Here is a 22,210-nt window from a genome sequence, read left to right on the forward strand (position 1 = left end):
GTAGAAGTATGGAGCTATCTAAGAGAATGGGAAGTGTCTGGAGTTACGTACTAATCCCGATTTTCAAGAACAAGAATGGTGTGCAGAGTTGTAGCTGATGATCCATACACTGAAGCTCTGGGAAAGAATTGTTGAAGCTAGGTTAAGAGGACAGCTGACGATCAGTGAGCAGCGGTATGGCTTCATGCTGAGAAAGAGCACTACAGATGCAATGTTTATTTTGAGAGTATTGATGGACAAGTACCTAAAGGTCAGAAGGAGCTGCACTGAGGATTTGTGTACCTAAAGAAGGCATATGATAGTTTGCCAAGTAAAAAACTGATACTGCACAAGGAAGCCGGGAGTAGCTGAGAAGTATGTGTGTGTGATGCAGGACGTGTGTGAGGACAGCGAGACAGTGATGAAGAGTGACAGATGGATTAAAGATGGGGGATCACTTTACATTGTGATCTGTATTGAGAGCAGGGAGCAGGTGGAAGAGAGTCTAGAGAGGAGAAGGTATGCTCTGGACAGATGTTGGATGAAAATTAGAGAATGCTAGGGACAGGATGAGGAATCAGGAGTCAGGTTATCTATTGTGGCCAAAAGAAGTTTCCATTGAAAAACAAAGTGTTTGTAACTTGCATGCTTTGGCTTTGAAAAACAGTCTCTTAAATGCTATATAATATATTGTTGTGTAAAAGAGGGGTAGATGACAATCAGTTAAATTACCTGAGCAGAATTGTTTCTCAGCAGGTGGCTAAAAGCAGCAGCTTTTTATCCCTCATTCATGTATTTTCACTGGGTGATATAATTTGATTTGCTTTTTTTTATTTACCAGTATTGACATGTAAATTTTTTAGTAATGCTAAAAGCACACGTTATGTTAAATAACAATTGATAGTGTTAATGAAATTACCATGCACATGCAATGTTAATAAAGTAGATTTGCTTTGGTGTATCTATACAACCTTGATGAAAATTGGTTACAGCGGGGGTCTGCCTCCTTTTATCTGCATATATAGGATCCCATTTTTTGGGCAGAAGGCAGCGATCAAATCAAACATTTGCAGTGGCAATGAAATGTCTTAATCAGATATTAGTTTGTGACCACAAAGCATCAGATCAGAGATGTAATAAAACTGCAATATAAGAATGATATATTATATCAAGAATTATAGAATTTTATATTAGTTATGAACTATCTTTGGAGTAAACCAGTGACAGGCTCCTGCATCCACGGTGTGTAAAGATCTTTCCTCCCAGCCACCGTTAGACCACATGTATACTTGCATATGTTAATACACACATACACACATTGGGGACTGATAAATAAATGTGCAATGGTATTCAATCAGTAATATTCAACTCTCCCCTCTCTCTCTCTATGTGTGTGTATGTGTTTGTGGTTAAAATTGTACTTCTGTTTTGTATAGTGTACATTTTTCTGTTGTTGTATAGTATTCTTGGGATTGCTCAAGCTGCATCTATCTATTATCATTTTTTATCTATCTATATCTATTTATTCTACTCTGTCCAGCAATAAATGCGAAATAATAAACAATAAAACATTACAGCTGTAATAATGTAAATATAGCAACGACGGGACTTATAAAGTATATCTTATCTTAATATTAATACGTTTACTAATAATAAATCACAGTAACACAAGGGCGCTTGCTTTCTCACGTGACTAACTTTTAACATGACGTCAAAAACCGCCGTAAACAACAATAAGGAAGTGGAGGCGGGATGGAGTCCCTTTAGGACGCAGCATTGGGATTATAATGTTGTAGCGTTTAATTATCACACACGATAGTGAGTCTCTTTTGTGCTTATACACCCTGGTTGTATGCTACACAAAAGCTACCTGCCAAGCTTACGGTTTGGCTGTACCCAACCTGCTGTTAGCAAGAGTTTAGCCAAACAGCTAACTAGCTAGCAAGTAAACGGTGACTAGACAAGTGTTTATGCGCTGCTATTAACCTTCGTCACTAGTCGAAGTGTTCCTACATGAGTAGGTAGTCGTTCATTTAAAATAAAACGTTGTGTTACTTATTAACGTGTATTTTTTATTATTTTTTTAGCCAGCGATGGAGGGCTCCAAAACGTCGAGCACGACCATGCAGGTGAGCTTTGTGTGTCAGCGCTGCTCCCAGCCGCTGAAACTGGACACATCCTTCAATGTTCTCGATCGGGTCACCATCCAGGAGCTCATTGGTATGTTTAACCGCCGGATTTGATGTTGAACCTGCTCCATTTGTCGCCCTATGTATGACCTCTTTCCTCCTCTTCCTCGTCAGCTCCAATAGTCTCAGTGACCCCCAGCAAACAATCTGACAACAGCGGAGGGGAGACGGCACCAGAGGTAGGTTAATGCCGAGCTGGAAACTGCTCTTTGTAATACATTATCAAAAAGAAAAAGTAAATGATTTTTAATCAAAGTATAGCATCAAGCCAATGAATCTTCAGACTTTCTGATCTATTTGTGGGAGGAGCACGGTCCAACTTCGTCAGGCATTCATAAGAGCAGATGGGGACTATATAAACTGAGTACCATTAAGAGTTGCTGCAAATAAATTTAAGCAAAATGGACTAGCTCATGCTACTTTTTTTCAGTTTGATGTTCATGTGTCTTTGAAATCAGGCCTCTGAAGGATACCACATAATTTTCATTTCCATAAAAAGATGAGGCATAATTATATCCAGTTATTTTCCTCCATTGAAATCTGATGTGTTTTCAAAGTTTTCCTTTAATTTTTTTTTGCACAGTGTATAAAGGCTGTATTAGCTCTCTGTCTCTCCTGGAATAACTTATAAATGGACTTGAGAGTCTCATAGCTGTTTACTGTGTGTAGAGGATATACTATTGAATAGTGTGATTGCTTTTAGTATTGTGTTCCCTCATCTGTATTCCCTAAGTTACAGATACAGATGTATCTGGTGGTGCTGTTTGTTATAACAGTATTAAGTGCTATTCTGGCCCTGTCACTCTTGGTTTTCAAAGACGAAAAACAAATAATTATTTCAGTTTTATGTGAAAATATGCTGTTGGAAAATGCGTTTGACTCTTAGACTTGGAATCTCTTCACAGGAAACGTTTGTTGAAAACAAGCAGGATGGAGTTTCGAGAAAATACATCCCTCCTGCACGGTGAGCACCCAACTCTTTTTTTTTTAACTTGCATGTCCAACAAAGGTGACAGAATTGCTTAACCTTGAATGGCGTGCTTTTCCTCAGAATGATGTCAACAGAGAGCGCCAACAGCTTCACACTCATTGGAGACGCATCTGATGGCGGCACCATGGAAAACCTTAGTCGTAGACTGAAGGTGATACTTTCACTGTCAGAGAGTAAAGAAATTTAAGTTCAGTTATGTCAGGCTACTTGGAGACATCCCCACAGCGTGTGGGTGCCGCGATTTATGTTCATGCATTGATTTCACGGTGTGTTATCTGTGTGACAAAACCAAATAAGCTTTGCCTCTGAATATATCCCACCAAGGTAACTAGTGACCTGTTCGACATCATGTCGGGCCAGACAGATGTGGACCATCCACTGTGCGAGGAATGTACCGACACTCTGCTGGACCAGCTAGACACGCAGCTCAACATCACAGAGAACGAATGCCAGAATTACAAGTGAGCTGGTGCACAAGAATGAGGATCCAATCTAAGCAGCTGCCCAGTACTGAGAACCACTTAAAGTGCTGATTCCAAATGTTTGTGAATGTATTTCTAGGCAGTGTCTGGAGCTGCTATCACACCTGCAGGTGGAGGATAAGGAGACCCTGTTGGCAGAGCTACAGCAGCTCAAAGAGGAGGAGGAAAAACTGGTTCAGGAGCTGGAGGCTGTGGAGGAGCAGAGGGCTACTGTGGCCCAGGACATGGCCCAGAGCAGGATCCAGGCTCAGCAGCTCGACACAGAGGAGCTACAGTGAGTGAGCTAGCAGTGGTGTAGACAGGTGATGGGTGTATTTTAAATGATACAGTACCTAACGCCTCTGTCTTCCTGTTTCTAAAGATACCAGAAGGAGTACAGCGAGTTTAAACGGCAGCAGCTAGAGCTGGATGATGAGCTCAAGAGTGTTGATAACCAGATGCGCTACTGCCAGATTCAGCTAGACCGCCTGAAAAAGACCAACGTTTTCAATGCTACATTTCACATTTGGTACACAAACACACGGTGGCAAACACATTGTTGTGTATGCTAAGAAATAATTTAGGTCCCTAAATCATTGTTGACTTTCAAATCTTTAACACAGACTATGAGACGAGCGTGTTGGCTGAGAATCCGACTCGTTTCTCTTCTTTTTCCAGGCACAGCGGCCAGTTTGGTACCATCAACAACTTCCGCCTGGGCCGACTCCCCAGTGTCCCGGTGGAGTGGAACGAGATCAACGCAGCCTGGGGACAGACGGTGCTTCTGCTGCACGCTCTCGCCAACAAAATGGGGCTGCACTTTCAGAGGTACACGCTTAATTTAACTTGCTTTCTTCACCATTTGCTGTTGAGCTTAAAACACACTCGCCAGCCCCTTTATTAGGTACACATTGTCGGTATAATGTTGGATTCTCTTTTGTCTTCAGAATTTTTGTGGCATAGATTCAACAAGGTACTGGTAACATTCATTGGATATTTTGGTCCATATTGACATGACAGCGTCACACGGTTGCTGTTGCTTGTCGGCTACATGATGGAAGTCTTCTTGGATGATCTTGGATTACGATCTGGTGACTGTGGAGGTCATTTGTGTACAGTGAACTCATTGTTATGTTTAAGATGATTTGAGGTTTGTGACATGGAGCTTTATGCTGATGGAAGCAGCTGTCAGTAACTGGGTAGACTGTGGACATAGTCAGCAACAGTGGACTGTTGAAAAGGATATACCAAACACCTCAAGGACAGTGCAGCAGCAGCTTCAGAGAGAGAGGGAGACGGAGGGATGGGATGAATTTTTAATTTTGTCTTTTTAAAACCAACCATAGACATGGTTGTCTGGGAAAAATTTCAGTAGATCAGCAGTTTCTGAAATAGTCAGACTAGGCTGTCTGGCACCAAGAAGCACATCATGTTTAAAATCTCTTAAATCACTTTTCTTTCTAATTCTGATGCTCAGCTTGAACTTCACCAGGTTTTCTTTACCATATCTACATGCCTACATAGCTTTATTACATCACTTACTTGGTTTCTTACAGATTAACATTCTCTCAATAATGTTTGCAAATCATGTTTTAGTTGACAAGATTGAATTATTCGCTATTATTTTGTCCTGGAATGATACTGATTTTCCTGTAATTTGCTGTGCTCATTGTCTGTTTAAATGTCTTAGTTCTGTAACCTTAATGAATCCTAGCCTCGAATCACTAAAATTTAGTGCTGTTTCCAGTTAATCTTCTGTTAGTCTGAAGTGCAATAAACTAGCTCAAACTCTTCTTTGTCCCTTCAGATATCGTCTTGTTCCATATGGAAACCACTCATACTTGGAGTCACTGACAGATAAGTCAAAGGTAGTGCATTCTCACACCCAGCTCTCCTGTGCTTATTTAAACAGTTGTCCAGGTTCTTATTCTGCCCTTTCTTTGTCTACCATTGTGTTTTCAGGAGCTCCCACTGTACTGCTCAGGTGGACTGAGGTTCTTCTGGGACAATAAGTTCGATCATGCCATGGTGGCCTTCCTGGACTGTGTCCAACAGTTCAAAGAGGAGGTGGAAAAAGGAGACACTGGCTTCTGCCTCCCCTACAGGTCAGATATCAGCATTATGCGTGTATTGTTACAGTTTGAATGTAAATTCTGGTCAGCCCTATTCTACGCAAGTGAACCTTTATTATTAGCATCTGAGTCAAATAAGCAAGTTTAGGTAAGCCTCGACCCCATAGTCAGAACCAACGTGAAAATCTACACTTTAGTTGTTCCCTGCTAGCACATCAAGGTTGGAATATCCCAAATCATATTCATTCTTTAACAGACTGATCCTTCATAAATTTAAACTCTGTACTGTGAATACAGACATGTGGCCTTTGGTTCAATGTAAGCAAATCAGGAAAACTTTGGATGCTCCAGTGCAATAAGCATATTAGCCTCTGTGAACATATTAATTAAATTTGTGGCTCAGGAATGTTACACTTTCCAGGTTTTTGATTTAAGTTCAGATTCAGTGTTATATTTATAAACTTAGAAACTAGTCTGACTTTTAACTTTTTTTCTCCCTCATACCTCAGAATGGATGTGGAGAAGGGCAAGATCGAAGACACGGGTGGCAGCGGAGGCTCCTACTCCATCAAAACTCAGTTTAACTCTGAGGAGCAGTGGACGAAAGCGCTCAAGTTTATGTTAACCAATCTGAAGTGGGGATTGGCTTGGGTTACCTCACAGTTCTACAACAGATAAAACAGCTGGACAGTGTCAATATTTGATTAGTCACATTCACATCTGTTGAAGGAATATCATGCGATATATATTTGGATACTTTAGCCAAAGGAAAAGAATGGTTAAGTCTGCACTATACAGCAAAAAGCTTTGAGTGATATCCAGAGCCCTTTTTTTGTACAAGTTACAGAGAAGCTATTAAAGTCTATTTTGCTGCAACAGGGAGATTTAAAATTGTTGGTTCACTAAAAAAAAAAAAACAGTTGTAGATATCCCCCTCAAATAAAGCAGGACGATGTTTCATTTAGTTCTTGCCTGCTTTATTAATACTAGGATATGCTTTCAATATTTCCAAGTTTGATGTATTGTCCACTTCCTGTTGCCCCTCACCTTTTAAAATTTAAAGGCTAGGTGTGATAGTTGGAGTAGATTTTAGTATTTGATTATTCAACAAGTCAGTATTTCATTAACATTGAATGCAATTACCAGATTTATCATACACATAACTGCTGGAGGTGCACTGATGCTTCAGCCTTGTGTTCATACTCTGTACCAAATGTTTAATAATGGAATTGACTTAATAAAACTCGGTTTGGAAGAAAATATCTGGAGCTTTTTTTAGATTGCATATATTAAATCGCATTCATGTTTGAACTTAATCTAAAAAAGTTTACACACAATTTCCCAAAATGAAGCGAGACACCACACAGTTAACCAAATATTCTTTTGTTTTTTTAATGGTTTCATCAGTTCAGTTTAATCTTACCTCGCATCACAACAATCACTCAGTCACCACCCACACACCATTCAAGTTTAACAGCGTTAGAGGTGGGGGTGAATCTCATGGAAAAATATGGACTTAACAATTAAAATAAGCTGAATTCCAGTTATCAAGTAAAATATTTCAAATTGGTCAAACAAGTCAGTCTTCTAGAGTCAGCCCTCTTCTGTGTCAAGTCATTTATGACCTTTTAAAGAAGCCGTGTCATCACAACAGGCCTCGAACTTTGGTCATCAGTCACTCGGAGCCCTTCCTAAAAAAAAGTTCCAGGTTCAATTCTATCAGTACACATTTAAAACGGACAACTATTAATCTGAAAATACTTTGATAGACGATGTATTTCAAGCAGTATGGGGTGACACTTAATTTATGCTTCCTCTTCAAAACCTTTTACGAGTATAGGCAAGAGATTTTCCACACATAGCATACCTCTGAGCCTGTCACAGTTGTGCAATTTTTCAGGTGCTTCATATATTCGTCATGTAAAAAAGCCTCTTGAAATGAGCCAAAGTTTTGTTAGTGCATGCATATGGGCAATTCTTTGGGTTCTAATGAGCCCACAGCCAGAGGCTGGCACATTTACACCACTTGAAAAACAGTGGTGGGCACATATTCTACTACAACGCCACACCATAGATTATTTTGGTTCCATTCACTCTTTTAAGATGCCTCATTCCCATCATGCGCTCTGCTTTCTCGCCATGAAGAGAGCAAAGGAGGAGCTCCATCAAGGGTGTAACGTCTCCACGTGGCTTTGGGGTTTTGTTCCAGTTTCTTTCAGCTAGCTCGAATTGGAGGCACTGCTGCTGTAGCAGCTGGAGGTGGAAGGAATGGGAGGTGCTGGAGGTGTGCTGCTGCCCAGGGCTTTTCGGATGTGGGGCATGAGGAAGGGGTCACTGGCCAACTGCAGCACATCCACCCTGTCCTCTTTGTGGTAAGCCAGGCACCGTCGAATGAAGGCCTGTGAAGGGAAACCGTGACAAAAAGTGACTCATTATAGCTGAACACACTTTAAAAAAAAAAAAAAAAAAAAATCCTTAAGCTAACTGCTGTTCTGTTAAAGCACCATGTGTAATACACTTTAGAAATAGTTATGCCAACGGGTCAATCAATTTGTTGCAGTTTAAAAGAAATGAATACCAGACCTTTGCTTCTGTGGTGACCGCAGGTTTGGGGGGAAACTGCACCTCGGTGGCTTTTAGTATCGTGTTTTCTTGTAGGATATCCTGCTGCGACTGGTTATGACCAAACGGCTTGAAAAAGATCAAGTTACACACTTGTTAAGTTCATTTATTCAAAAAGAAAACAATCCTGAAAACTATTGTAATATAGGTTAGTGGTTACCTTGCGTCCATACAAGCTCTGGTAGAAGATGACCCCTACTGACCAAACGTCCACTTTGTTGGATATTTTAGGGGGCTCCTTGCCCACTACAAAGCACTCAGGTGGTAGATACCTGCAAGCAAGACAAACAAAAATAACAAATCATGGAGAAAAAAAAAAGTTGTTTTTTTTTCTGATCTCTCTTTATTCTCAAACTGCTTGCTGAATATCCATCCATCCATTCGCTTCCGCTTATCCTTTTCAGGGTCGTGGGGGGCGCTGGAACCTATCCCAGCTGTCATAGGGCGAGAGGCGGGGTACGCCCTGGACAGGTCGCCAGTCTGTCTCAGGGCTAACACACAGGGACAGACAACCATTCGCACTCACATTCACACCTAGTGGCAATTTGGATTATCCAATTAACCTATCCCCACAAGCTGCATGTCTTTGGACGGTGGGAGGAAGCCGGAGTACCCGGAGGGAACCCACGCAAACACGGGGCGAACATGCAAACTCCACACAGAAAGACCCCGGCCTGATGGTGAAATTGAACTCAGAACCTTCTTGCTGTGCGGCAACAGTGCTAACCACCGTGCCACCGTGCTGCTGAATAAAGAATTAAAATTGAGTTAGCAGCATTACTGTGAAACCGTTACACATCTGCTTGCGTAGTCATACTGGTTGCTTGGTGACTAAATGCAGTGCAAAGTGTCTGTGTGTACCAGTAGGTCCCTGCTCCCTGCGAGGTCAGCTCCATGCCATCTGCAGAGTTGTAGCTGTCATCGTCCATGATCTTAGACAGACCAAAATCGGTGATCTTTATCTCCCCGCAAGCTGTGCCGTTGACCAACAGGATGTTCCCTGGTGACAGAACGCATAAAATGAGGGTTCACAAGCATCACGAGTCCTACACTGTAAACATAGCCAGAGATGTTTTATGTTTAACTGAATTAGAATAGAAAACACATTTGTGTGTTGCCCATAAAACTCAGTGAGACTACCAGGCTTGAGGTCGTAGTGTATGATGGGTGGCCGAATCTGATTGAGGTACTTGAGGGCATTGACGAGCTGCATGACGATGGAGCGGCCCTCCTTCTCCGTCATCGATTTGTTCTGCTTCAAGTAGAAATCCAGGTCATTGCCTTCACAGTACTCGAGTACTGTGCAGAACCTGCACCAGATTAGATAACACATGGGTTAACTGCGAAGGCGTCAATGATCACCTACACGTTCAAACACATCCTAAGATGCCTGATGTGATAAAAACTGATAATAGCAGCAACACTTACCAAATTTACAAAAAACATGAACAAAAAAAGATCATGTGCATCAGCCACATTATTATTACTGGAAATCTATAAATTCATTTTATGCTATTCAAATATTCAAAGCTTCTGCTTTCCATTTCTTTTCATCAAACATAGCAGTTTTAACATTTTCTAGTATTTACTATGAAAAAAAATTAGTAACATTGTTAAAAATAATAAGTAATTCTTAAATGTTGTCACCTAAGGCTCTCATCACCTCCACAGCCACTGCCACAGACTACAAACTACACAGAACAAACTTCCAACTGAAACCCAAGCTCCTAAAAGTCCATAATAACTACAGACGAGAAAATTAAAATTGAAGTTTTTGCCACTGAACACTACCGAATAACAAACACTTATAGATAATCATCGCATTAGTGCCACATCGTGAGCTTTATGTGAAATGAAGCACTTACGAGTCTGTGTTGAGCGAGAAATAGTCATAAAGTTTCACTATTCTAGGATGATCGAGTTCTTTGTGGATTCTGTATTCTCTACAGGCGTGTCTGCAATGGAAAAAAAATGAATGAGTCCGAATTAATCACTTGAGTATAAATTTAAAAAAAATAAAAAATCTGAAATCTTTTCGATCACACAATAACACGTAGAGAGCACATTTACAGAGCGGCAGACTCACTTGTGGTAGTTTTCCTTCTTCTCTTCCCTCCAGTTCTTGTTGAGTTGATGGATTTTAATGGCCACGTACCTCTGCTCTGTGAAATCAAAAGCCTGTAAAAAAGGTACATTTCACATCAATACAAAGCAGTTTACTACTGGCCTGAATTTCCCATTGAATTCTCTACAGTAGCTGTTTACTGCATACAGAAGTGTTGCAAGTCTTATCTTCCTGTACGTCACTCAAAGTTTAGAAAACAAAGAAGGAACAAAAAAGGTATTCACGAGGAAAGGAAACCAAGTAAATAGCACCGACTTACCTTAAAAACTTCACTAAAGCCACCTCTTCCAAGTAGTTGTAACAGCAGATATCGGTCATTCAGTGTGGGGTGGTCTTTAAATCTACAAAGTAACACGTCGTTAAAGTATTTGTTGCTTTAAAAAGACACCACAGAGCTTGAGTAGGGCATGTTAAACTGGGATGATACGTACTGTGAGTTGTCCTCATTATGGATTCTCTTAAGCTCCCGAATGTGCAGATTTCTCACACGCTCCAACTGGTCCAGCTCTGCATGGATCTCTGCTTCTTCCTGTATACAAGTGCAGAGATTTGTCACCTACCTCATCGTTTGAACGGGTGACTCCAAAGGAGGAAAAAAAAAAGTGGGAAAAACAACAAGAAAAGTGAAAAGAAACATTGGCACCTTTTTAAGATGACCAATTCGAAGTTTGAAGATCTCCTCTTGCTCGCGATACTCTGCCAGTGACAACCTGTGAGAGATCAGAGAGCCAGAAATGCATAATTAAATAAGAAATAAACAAGATATTAAAAACAGAAAGCAAAGAAAATGTGAGATTTTACTGAAGAAAATATGTTAAATGTCTAAGTAATTGTGATCTACAGAGTTAAATATGCAGCATTTGACCTCTTACTAAATTTTTTTCACCCAATGCTGGTTGAGGTTAACGGCTTACTGACAGCCATCAATACCACTCACCACAAAACTGCATGACTGGCCCCCCACAGACCGGTAAACCTCATTATATTCATGCTAGAAGCTTATTAATCCACTAATTGTTAAACAATAAAGTGATCTGCTCCATGTAACCGTACGTTTCACTCTCTTGGCCATTGCTTCTGCTTTTTCGTTTGTTGTGCTCCAGGTTGGGTGGAGGCGTTTGGGCCATGGAGGGAGGTTTCCTCTTCCCCAGCAGCTTCCTCTGCCTCTCAATGTCCTCCCGCTGAGAGTTGATTCGCTCTTGCTGCCTACAACATGCAGGGACAATCTGGCGTAAGCATTTCTGTATGCAGAATAGAAAAAAATAACAATTTAAATGTACGCTTGTGCCCATTTGCGTTCTGACTTGATGAGATTCTGGAAGGCATATCCATCTGTCCACTGCTCGGTGAAGGAAGCTCCGTGGCGTACGGTGGTGAAGTGGCCCAGGCGTAGACGGTCCTGCATGCTCTTGTCCCTGCATGCCATCTTCTCCTGTCTTGACTTCAAACACAAATAAAGAAATAAATGAGTAAAACAGTGCAGGCACAAAAACAACAACAACAAAAAAACAACCTAGATATAAAGTATCAAATATTACTATTCAGTTCCACCTTAAATCACCATGAAGCCTTTCAAAAGTTACATGACGGCAATGCTTACATGCATAAACTGACTTCTTTGGTTTTCACATTGTACTACAGAGGTGTCCCAAATCAGGCAAACATACTTGTGCAAATTCATATTCACACCGACCCTCTCAATTAGCAGCTTCTTGCTCATGGTCACACACTTGTTTAGTCTCTCCTTGTAGCGCTCCAGCATCTTCTGCTGCTCGTCCACCTGCCGCCTCAAGTCACAGTTCGCCTGCCAAAACACGCATCATCACTCTGACAACCAATTCTCATTACAGCAAGGATTCAAGGCCGCTTTATTAAACTGACATGATGGGGAAAAACTGCCAGCATTTCAGTTTGTAGCTTGAATGAAAGTGGTGTAAATGTCAGCAAACCAGTGGCATTTAAAAGCTAACGAGCGTGATGAGCTATAAGCGGACTGGGGAAGGTTAATTACTGAGAGATTTGTCATTGTTAGCCAAATAAAACATCTATGCATGTCTGTGCCTCTTCAAAGAAACCGATTTGGACAATAATGACTTGTCTCACAGTTGTATTTTCAATGGTCCAAGCTATCTGTTAAGAGAAACATTTGAGTAACTGCTGATTTTACCCTCAACAGGTCATCTATCCTCCCTTCCTTCTTCTCCAGGTCAGAGTTCTTGCTCTTCTCCAATGCTGTCAGTTTCAGGATTGTCAGGTCCGACTGAGGAAGGAGATCAAAAGGTAGCAAGCACACACACCCCTTGGGTCACTAACAAAGGAGTCCATCACTTTAAATTTAAATCAAAATCAGCCACTGGTATCGCAAATATTAGAAGTGACTTCTAAGTGCTGACCTTTAAATCAGGCCAATTAGTGTAATTTACAAGAACAGCTGGATGTGTTGCAACTATTATGTCAGAAAACCAGCAGTGTGAGACCTTTAATGCCCTTTTAATTCTAGCATCCACATCCCAACTGTACTGTACTTTTTTTTTTTTTTTTTTTTAAAATGGCATAACAAGGTGTGCAGTGTTGCAACCTTATAAATTTTGTCAGACTCTACAAAACACTTAAACCAGGGAGATGCTTCAACATGAGTGAGACTATAATGAAGGGAAAAAAAAAAAAGGAAAAAAAAAGGAAGAAGAAGAAAAGTCAAGGTGTCAAGCAGTGATTTGGGTCAGTCTCAGTTACCTGGATGGCTTTGTGGGAATAGGAGTGTGTGGGGGCTGTTTTAACAGAGCTGCAAGATGAAGAGTCTGTGTGGGCTGATCCTGTGGACGAAGGACTGTTGTGCTGAAGCTGTATTTCACAGTGAAAGAAAGAAAAGTAAAATATCAGACTTGGATTCATAGACAGCATAAACAGTTTATAAAGAAGCTCAAAGGCATTAAAAGGAAAATGTAATGTGGAGAGAATTTCATTTAAAAAAAAAAAAAAAAAGATAGTTCTGAATTCTGAATGAGAAAGAAATATTTTGACAGTCCATAGTAGTTTTATTACAACTTTCCTTGGAGATATAATGGGACTAAATGCTGGCTCCTGATCCAGAAAAGCTCTACTCTGGCAGATTGTGGCCGTGGAGCAGACACGCTGCTAATCCACATTGAAAGGAGCCATTCGAGGTGGTTCAGGCATCTGACTAGGATGCCACAGGAAGTCAATTATCGCTCCTGTTCATTTAGAGCCCCAACGCCATAAAATACTGCTTACGGAGCTGTTAGTTGCTGGGGGAAAGTTACGGCATGTAATCAAGTTATCAAATATATAATGCAGCCATCAAAGAAGCTTACACATTTAGTGCAAGCAAATGTTTCATATAATGTAAACACTGATCTTCAGGACTGTTCCCTGCTTTACATCCCAGCCAGTTGAGCCCAAAACTGAACAACATCTGAAGGCATGACACCAGCACTAGAAAAGTTAGCTCCCATTTCACTAGAAATCACCCTTTGGTGTTTCCACTGGCTGTAATGATGCAGACAAACCAAAGACATGCCAGTTAGTCCTCTCAGAAAAGAAGAAAACTCACAACTATCGGTTGACTTTGACAACAGAGACGAATGCTGTGCTCACCATAGGATTAGACAGTGAATGTTGAGGAGACGAGCGCACCAGCATAGGGATGCTCCGAGCAGGACTGGTGCCAGAGCCACTGCTACCAGCAAACTGACCACAGGGAAAAGAGAAGAAACAAAGAGAACAGAGTGGTTATTTACCAAAGGATCAATGAAGGGCAGTACTGATATAACCAGGACAAGAGTATGAAAGAGGAAGGCTTCAGAACTGAAAACAATGAGCATCAATGAAACAATGCATTCAATAAATCTAAAGCATCTTACGTCCTCTCAGTTTGTACTCACATCGCAATAATCGCTCATTTTTTGCCCTCTTCCCTTTCCTGTAAACAAAAACAGCCTTTTATAGTAAAGGAAACATAAATGTGACTCTTATAACTTTGTATTTTAAGACTCCAGTTTTTTTTTTTGTAAACAATTATTTAACACTACTAATTACACTAATTATTTAAGTGGTGCAACACTTTAAAGTTGAGCAGCTGATCATTTCTGAATACCGAGAGGCATTTCTGCTTTAAACACATAAGCATGTATGTGGACTTGCCTTGGCTGTTGTTGTCATAGGTGTCTCCTTTCCTCTTCCTGCTTCTGTCATTGGGCTTCTTCTCTGGTGTCTGACAAACACAAAAAAGCAGCTTAGAATTTATCAATTAACCACATTAACAGCAAAGAAACTGTAGAAATGTAAGTCTTGGAGCTTTAAGTTTGAGTCTCTTAGTTAAAATAAACTTTTGAAAAAAAATGTAATAACATTAACAGCAGTTTTTTTTTTTTTTTATCCGAGTTTAGTATTTAGTAAACTTTGATGTAGCACTTCCAGTCATATTATAGTCATACCAGGTTTTAAAATTTGCCTATGAGGTGGTATGCTGGCTTATTGCTATGCCTCATTGCGTCACAGCAAGAAGGTTCAGGATTAAGTCTGGATAATGAGTCTTTCTCTGAGGGCTTTACATGTTTTCCCATGTTTGTGTGGGCTTCTTTAAGCCAGCTAGGTTCCCCATTTATCCATAAGCATAAACTAAAATTTACAAAAGCATTTTTCCTCTCTCTCTGGGTTAATTATTGGTTTTCTCTCAATTTCTTTTAAACACTTTAAATATTAAATTCTGTTACTATTTAATTAAAGTGTAAAAACAAAAAAAAAGATTGATAAATTATTCACACACACACACACACTCCACCATGCCAAAGTGTTTCCATACACTACTGCATGTACTACACAAAATACATAACTAATCCGAAACAGCTAATACTGAAAACCTGCGAGCTGCACACACAAAAATCAAAAACCAACCTCCAGTTCCTTGTCACTGAGTGATCCTGCACTGCACAAAGACTGGTTGGATGATTCGCTGTTGGCCGAACTCTACAGCAAAGAAGAGAGACAAAGACCCGATTGGTTAATCATTAACTACTCTTATGGACAGGACTGAAAATGTGTGATACGGGATATTTAAATGGTCTGCATGCATGAGATACAGCAAAAGACGCCTGTGGCCTGTTTAGAGTCTGTCAGCATTACTCCCCAATTCATTTCATTGCAGATTTCTACAATGCAGTATTATCAAAAAATAAAACACCAACCACTATGGCAGAATTCACAACTGTCACACTATGACCCTTGTGAGTGCGCATTACACACATCACCCTGTTAATCTTCACTTGACTTCCAGTTGGCTGAATTGGTTGGGGTCATTAAAGGCCAGACTCTGCACAGCCTGATGAGACTAAGAAGAAACAGCAGGCTTTCTAGGGCAGGAGGCTAATGCTTTTTAAGGCCTGCTAGCTTAATGCTTTTCAAGGTCACAACTATAGCAGACGACTCCTCTCATTCCTTTATATTAACATCTACAGTTTGACTGCAACGTCCTAAATAGCACGCAAAGACATACAGTGGATATCTATAATGTTAAAATATATCCATTCATTCATTTCCAAACTTTAATGTGACCTATAACCTGTGAAATTTAATTGAAAAAACAAAGCAAAAAACAAAAGCACAATAACCAGAATTAGTGTCCACACTCTTAAATTAAAGAAACCCTGATTAACCCCAAATAAAGTTCAGCTGCCCTAGCAGGATTTTCCCAACATTTACTCCGTTGCAAAATAGAGCAAAAGCCAAGCATCAAAGAGATGTTATCACTGAAAGGCATCCGTCAAGAGAAAGGTTTATAAAAATAAGATAAAAAAAATAAATGTCCACAGCATTGGATATAGCATGGAACACAGTGAAGCCAGTCATCAAAAAAGGAGGAAATATGGGACAACAGTGATGAAAAGACAAGATGAAAACTGGTCAGGGAGGCTGCCAAGAGCCCTACAGCAACACTGAAGGAGCTGCAGGAAATTCTGACGGTACGGGTTGTGTACTGCATGTGACAACAATATCCCGTATTCTCCATATGTCGGGACTATGGGGTAGGGTTGCAAGACGGAGCCATTTCTGACAAAGAAAAATATCCAAGACCAGCTACAATTTGCTAAATCATCAAGTTTAAAATTAAGAAGGGTGGAAAATTTACATTGATCTGAGGAGACTGGCCACACATACATACTGAAAGCCCCAAACCAAAAAAAGAGGAAAGAAAACAACAAAACAAACCTAAAAACCAACAACACAAATAAATAAGTGGCATAATGCCATATCCATGTTGAAGCATGGTGGCGGCAGTATCATGCTTTTAAAACCTTAAGGCATCTGCCAGAAAGCTGTACATGAAGACGAATTTCCCCTTTCAACACAAAAATCACTCGAAGCATATATACACACTTAGTATATGACGTTTTATATATTTTTCCCGTAATGTTTGTTTTTCAGTTGAGTTAAGTAAGGTAAAAGGTGGGTGGTGGTATCACTTTTAACAACACAAAAACCTGGCATTTTAACAGGGATGTCTAAACTTTTTATATCCACTGTATACCACTGGTATCATACCCACAGCCTTACATCATTTATCCTCCTATACCACAGCAAGCAGTCCTGAGAATAAATTTAAGAGCAAAATATAGGTCAGAGCATTTAAAAAAAAGAAAAGAAAAAAAAAGGCTGCTTTCTTAGGAGCTGCCATTTTCTCAGATGTGCACCCTCACTTATTAATACCCAGTTCAACAGCAGGATACAGCAAAGCACAGCCAACACTGTGAGCTTCAGCTGCTGTGCCATTTAAGCGTCACTATCCTCCACTGAAACAAAGAGCTGCCGACCAGCTCCTGTGTCAGCCAAAACAGAGCTTGTCTTGTTGTACCTTTAGCTCATGAAAACAGATCACAGCACTGAAGAAACCTCCTGAACACAGGGCACACTGTAAACAGAGAGGACTTCTAAGCATTCCTCATCTGAAAGACTAACACAGGAGTGCTAACCAATTGCACTCACAGTGGGGTTGTGGGATGAATTCCAGGAATTAATTCAGCAAGAATAGCAAAATTTAGCAAAAACAACATGCATCGAGTCCAGCATCTGCAGAAATGACCTGTACCTGCAACTGTTGTCATTTTAAGCAACAAAACAACCATTACAATGTTAAAATGTTCCAACCTTGGCCACACCGACTCCAGTGAACCGAGCCTCAAGTAGCTCCTGCCTTCGTGGATCCAGGCTGATAGCCTGGCTATGAAGTCCTTCCATCATGCCTAGAAAGTAAGACATAAACAGTAAATGGACTGGTACTTGTATAGCAATTTTCTAGTTAATTTGGGCACTCAAAGCACTCTCTTATTACAAGTCTCATTCACACACAAGTTGTTTTTAACTAGGCACTTTTAATCTAACATTCCACATTGGAGGAACCAGGAATTGAACTACTAACCTCCTGATTGGTGGACGACCTGCTCTACCTCCTGAGCCACAAATATTTAACTTATGTGGAAGACCTGGTTTGAGTTAGTGTCACACAATTCAATGTATATCATTCTTTCTGATTTGGGGAAGTGACCCAACAAGCTTGAGGTCTGACTGGGAAAATGTAACACCTTTTGTCACATTTGCATGGTAACCTAGGCATTTATTTGATCAGTAAACGTGACAGCCTGCTGTTCAAAGAGAACCTTTCCTCAAAACACAAACACCAGGGCAAATTTGCTTAAAGTGACACTCTGAAATTAATTTCAAGAAACAGGTTTTTAAAAAAACAAAAAAAATAGAAAAAGAAAATTAAATCTGAGAGCACATATGGGACGTGTCATAGCTCAAAAACCACCAAAGAATATAATAATAAAATAATGATATTCATTTCTGAGCAGGCAGCCCAGCAAGCCCGTTCACTTGTATATCAAAACAATCCTAGAAAGCATAAGTTACCTAAACAGAAATACTATCTAGCTCAATCTCAACATCAAAAGCAATCCCATGGGCTCATAGCTCTCCAATTCGAGCAGCCTTTCAGCAAAACCTTGATAAAAGTTGGTGAAAAAACCGTTTCGATACTGTTGACCGATCGAGTGGACGAGGAATGCCAAACTTAGCTAAAGCTAACGCTGCTAATCAAAATCCTGGTAACAACAACACAAAAGCGATACGCTCCCATCAACTGTCAGCTTATCATATGCCAATCGGGTGAACGACTCAATCGTTGCCGATAAAATGTAGGATTTAAACCTACTACACAGCCCAATTTGACTAGCTAGGGTCAAGTGATGAATCGAGCAAACGCCAGCTACAGTAGAAGTCTCACCTGGAGAACCTTTTGCAGTTTTCACAGCACTCACCACCCCAGAAAGGATGTTATCCGTCCAACCGGCGACAGCAAACTCCTTAACACCCCCGAGCTCCCCGCATCTCAAATAAAGTTGTCTGTATTAAGTTATCCATTTACAATTATTAAGAAATCAGGGAAGACATTTGTTAGCTTAGCTAATGCTAGCTATAAAGACCAGTGTGGCTGGCTCCTGTCGGTGTCATCCGGACAGGAGGCCGTGATCCTCGGGGTTTCCTCGTCCGTGTTGGTGCCCCTGCACGGGCAAACCGGGAGCTGTCAGTGCTCTGAAGTCTCCTGACAAGTGCTGTCACATTTCTGCTTCACTCGGTCTTCCTTTTATCGTTACAGAGCGATGCTTGCACCGGGAGGAGTCATCTCGTTACAGTCCATTATTTTAATGCTTAAGAAAAGATCATAACCTCCCGCAGCAAGGCCGCAGTGAGCTCCCAGGAGACCTTTTACAGTGATGCTTCCAGTGCGCCGGTTTACCACATAATGTACGCTCCCCCAAAACGGACTCAGTACTGTAGTCAAGGTTGGATTACAACCGGGTGAAATCGTTAACTTCCCAGGTCTCCACACCACAGGGGGCCCTAAAAAGCTTCCCTGAGAGCTGCTTTTTAAATCTGGATTTCAACCAATAAAGTCAAACTAGGTCCTGCATGTACAACATATTTTTGTTAGCTTACAGAATAATTTAATGCATTTAGTCGTTTGCCTGAACTGTGCATGGATTCTTAGAATAAACAGATGCATCAAATCACCACAAATTAAATGACATCAAAGAAATCTGTATTTTAAAAAAAAAAATGTTAGTAAATGTTTAACACTGTATTTGTGTGAGCTTAATTCCTTATCATCACTGCTATGTAAGCTACTTCCATGAACTTACCTTATGTATTCAAATATTTTATGCTCAGCTAATTATTTTTTTACTTTTCACATAAAACAGCGGTGTGAAAACGAGTTTTCTCGTGAAGCTTTACAATCAGTTGAACAAATGAAGTACACCCTATGATTGCTTGTAGTTTATAGCTTGTAGAATTTAGCAGAAGTAAATGTTTTCTTTTGCAATGTTGCTTCAATTCCTTCAGGTTTCTGGACTTCTGTTTATACAACCCACCACAGCATTTAGTCAGGTTGAGGTCTGGACTTTGGTTCATTGCAACACCTTCATTCTTTTCTTTTTCTGTCATTCTGTTGCAGATTTGCAGCTGTGCAATTGATCATTGTCCAATTTCAACAAGGTTTTAACTATTTGACAGATGGCCTCACATTTGACTCTAGAATAGATTGGTTTATGGAAGAGTTAATGGTTGACTCAATGATTCCAAAGTATCCAGACCCTTCTACTGCAAAACAATCCCAAATCATCACCCTTCCATCACTGTGCTCCCACATGGTATGAAGTGTTTGTGCTGATATGTTGTGTTTGGTTTTCACCAAATGTGGTGCTGTGCATCATGACCAAACATTTCCATTATGGTCTTGTGGACATTGTTCCAGAAGTCTGGTGGTTTGTTCAGATGCTACTTTGCAAACCTAAGCTGTGCTGGCATGATCTTTTTAGATAGAAGATACTTTTCCCTAACAGCACTTCCAAAAGAGCAATACTTGATGAGTCTTTTTCTAATTGTGCTTTCAAGAACGTTTTTTCCCCGCTTTCATGAACTTTAACATTTAAGCCTGTAGAGTCCGAGGTGTATCTCTTGGGTTTTTGGTAATGTCACTGAACATGGCATGGTCTAACCTTTGGTTGGATATCCACTCCTGAGAAAATTGCGATCGTGGCTCAAGAGTTGGGAGTTCGCCTTATAATCGGAAGGTTGCCGGTTCGAGCCCCGGCTTGGACAGTCTCGATCGTTGTGTTCTTGGGCAAGACACTTCACCCGTTGCCTACTGGTGGTGGTCAGAGGGTCTGGTGGCGCCAGTGTCCGGCAGCCTCGCCTCTGTCAGTGCGCCCCAGGGTGGCTGTGGCTACAATGTAGCTTGCCATCACCTGTGTGTGAATGGGTGGATGACTGGATGTGTAAAGCGCTTTGGGGTCCTTAGGGACTAGTAAAGCGCTATACAAATACAGGCCATTTACCATTGTGCTAACATACCTTTAAACTCCACAAACCTCTTATTTTATAGCGGTGATCATATTTCCTAATACTACTACTTCTACTATTGGTACTGCTACGTTCTTAATTCCCATTGAAGCACAAAGGGTGAAGCTAGTTTTACTTCCTTTTTTCCTGTAAATCTCTGCTGCTTCAGAAGATTTTCAAAATAATACTTCGGAATGACCGATGTCATTGATCCATTTCAGTTGTGTAATCGGTCAATGACCACCTTTGAATTGTGTATTTTGTCAGTAGGTATAAGTCAGTTAGTGCTGAGTTGTGCAGATTTTTTGGAAACATCTCACCAATCAAAAGAGAATTATATTGATGGCTGTTTATGTCACCCCAGGGTCAGGAATCCACATGCAGTGGGTCCAGACACTCCCAAGAAAAAGATATAAACACTAATGTGAACACTGAGGGGCTTTTGTTTTTTCATTAGCTTTACTCTATTTTAAGTTGCAGTTTAAACCAAACTTGTGGTTTGATTTAAACCAGTGTTTCCTTAAATGCATAGTCCAAAGACAACAGGTGACATGGTGGTGTATACATCCATCTTTTATCTACAGTCTGTGCTGCAGGATGTACTCTAATGGAGGCTTAAAGTTAAAAAGGCCAGCTTGACGTCATATCTGTACATGTGAATTAGTTTCATTCAATTAATCTTTTTTAAACCACCTCACATGTTGTTTCCTCTTTCTTCCACTTGGTGGAGCTAAATAGCTTTACAGGCTTTGTCAGAGCCAGTCAGCTGGGACATGTTTTTACCTATTCTCTTTCTCTCTGTCTCCATATTGTGTTCTGTTGAGCAGATGAAGTGCACTGTGCACACAAACGAGCAAATTAAACCTGCAGTTTAAGTCCAGGAGATGCGAGTAGTGCGCTGCATTCCAAAAACCCTGCACAGTCAAGAGGGAGTTGAGGATGACTTAGTTACACTAATAATTATGATAATAGGTTTATCATAATTATTATCATGAAAAAAAGAAAATATCCTTTTAAGCTGATGCATGCACAGACTCAGTGTACAGCAAAATGGGCTTATGGACAATATTTTAATAAAGACTAATTAAAGGCTTACACGATCGACTGTAAATCAAATGTATTTTGCAGAAAAGCAGATCTCTGATTGTCTGTTTTATGTGTTTTTCTCAGTTTCGTTCATCACATTTTTAACATTTACAACATAAACACAGCAGGAATTAGTCAGTGTTCTACCTTTACTTGTTCTCAAAGCGTGGTTTCAGACAGTTTTTTCTACTTTTGAATCAATATTACAATATTAATGAGAATGGATATCGTAAATACAATAATCACGAGTGCTGTGAGCACACAAGCCCCAC

The 22,210-nt window shown here is 40.4% G+C and overlaps 2 protein-coding genes across 5 annotated transcripts; one reads left to right on the plus strand and one right to left on the minus strand.

Annotated features, from left to right (window-relative positions):
- Positions 1-1,683: 1,683 nt before the first annotated feature.
- On the plus strand, positions 1,684-6,952 carry becn1 (beclin 1, autophagy related). The gene is made up of 12 exons (XM_005471281.3): positions 1,684-1,797; positions 2,067-2,199; positions 2,283-2,347; positions 3,074-3,132; positions 3,220-3,310; positions 3,484-3,620; positions 3,721-3,915; positions 4,003-4,149; positions 4,299-4,448; positions 5,428-5,488; positions 5,583-5,725; positions 6,202-6,952. The coding sequence occupies exons 2-12, from the start codon at positions 2,073-2,075 to the stop codon at positions 6,368-6,370; spliced, it is 1,344 nt and encodes a 447-aa protein (XP_005471338.1). The 5' UTR covers positions 1,684-1,797; positions 2,067-2,072; the 3' UTR covers positions 6,371-6,952.
- Positions 6,953-7,063: 111 nt separating this feature from the next.
- On the minus strand, positions 7,064-19,332 carry LOC100709143 (serine/threonine-protein kinase tousled-like 2). 4 transcript variants are annotated; one of them, XM_013269449.3, is made up of 21 exons: positions 18,770-19,330; positions 17,601-17,695; positions 15,354-15,425; positions 14,601-14,670; positions 14,342-14,379; positions 14,055-14,147; positions 13,173-13,280; positions 12,607-12,699; positions 12,133-12,243; positions 11,744-11,880; positions 11,493-11,645; positions 11,083-11,149; positions 10,871-10,968; positions 10,699-10,780; positions 10,401-10,492; positions 10,180-10,269; positions 9,455-9,624; positions 9,176-9,314; positions 8,475-8,586; positions 8,276-8,383; positions 7,064-8,091 (listed from the first exon to the last, which is right to left on the minus strand). In XM_013269449.3, the coding sequence occupies exons 2-21, from the start codon at positions 17,691-17,693 to the stop codon at positions 7,912-7,914; spliced, it is 2,106 nt and encodes a 701-aa protein (XP_013124903.1). In that variant the 5' UTR covers positions 17,694-17,695; positions 18,770-19,330; the 3' UTR covers positions 7,064-7,911. The 4 variants fall into 4 exon arrangements, with proteins under 4 accessions (XP_013124903.1, XP_003441897.1, XP_025765427.1 ...); XM_003441849.5 differs by having other exon boundaries at positions 18,736-19,328; XM_025909642.1 differs by lacking the exon at positions 15,354-15,425 and having other exon boundaries at positions 18,770-19,332.
- Positions 19,333-22,210: the final 2,878 nt, after the last annotated feature.

The sequence above is a fragment of the Oreochromis niloticus genome, linkage group LG8, assembly GCF_001858045.2.
Source record: "Oreochromis niloticus isolate F11D_XX linkage group LG8, O_niloticus_UMD_NMBU, whole genome shotgun sequence".
Taxonomy (NCBI): domain Eukaryota; kingdom Metazoa; phylum Chordata; class Actinopteri; order Cichliformes; family Cichlidae; genus Oreochromis; species Oreochromis niloticus.

Bases quoted from the DNA above. Each gene is read 5' to 3' on its own strand.
- becn1 (XM_005471281.3), top strand. From the start codon at position 2,073: ATGGAGGGCTCCAAAACGTCGAGCACGACCATGCAGGTGAGCTTTGTG. The intron at 2,348-3,073 runs GTAGGTTAATGC...ATCTCTTCACAG, and splicing joins GAGGGGAGACGGCACCAGAG to GAAACGTTTGTTGAAAACAA. The intron at 3,621-3,720 runs GTGAGCTGGTGC...ATGTATTTCTAG, and splicing joins AACGAATGCCAGAATTACAA to GCAGTGTCTGGAGCTGCTAT.
- LOC100709143 (XM_013269449.3), bottom strand. From the start codon at position 17,693: ATGATGGAAGGACTTCATAGCCAGGCTATCAGCCTGGATCCACGAAGG. The intron at 15,426-17,600 runs GTTGGAACATTT...TCTTTGCTGTAG, and splicing joins CTGGAGTCGGTGTGGCCAAG to AGTTCGGCCAACAGCGAATC. The intron at 8,384-8,474 runs GTAACCACTAAC...ATCTTTTTCAAG, and splicing joins AGAGCTTGTATGGACGCAAG to CCGTTTGGTCATAACCAGTC.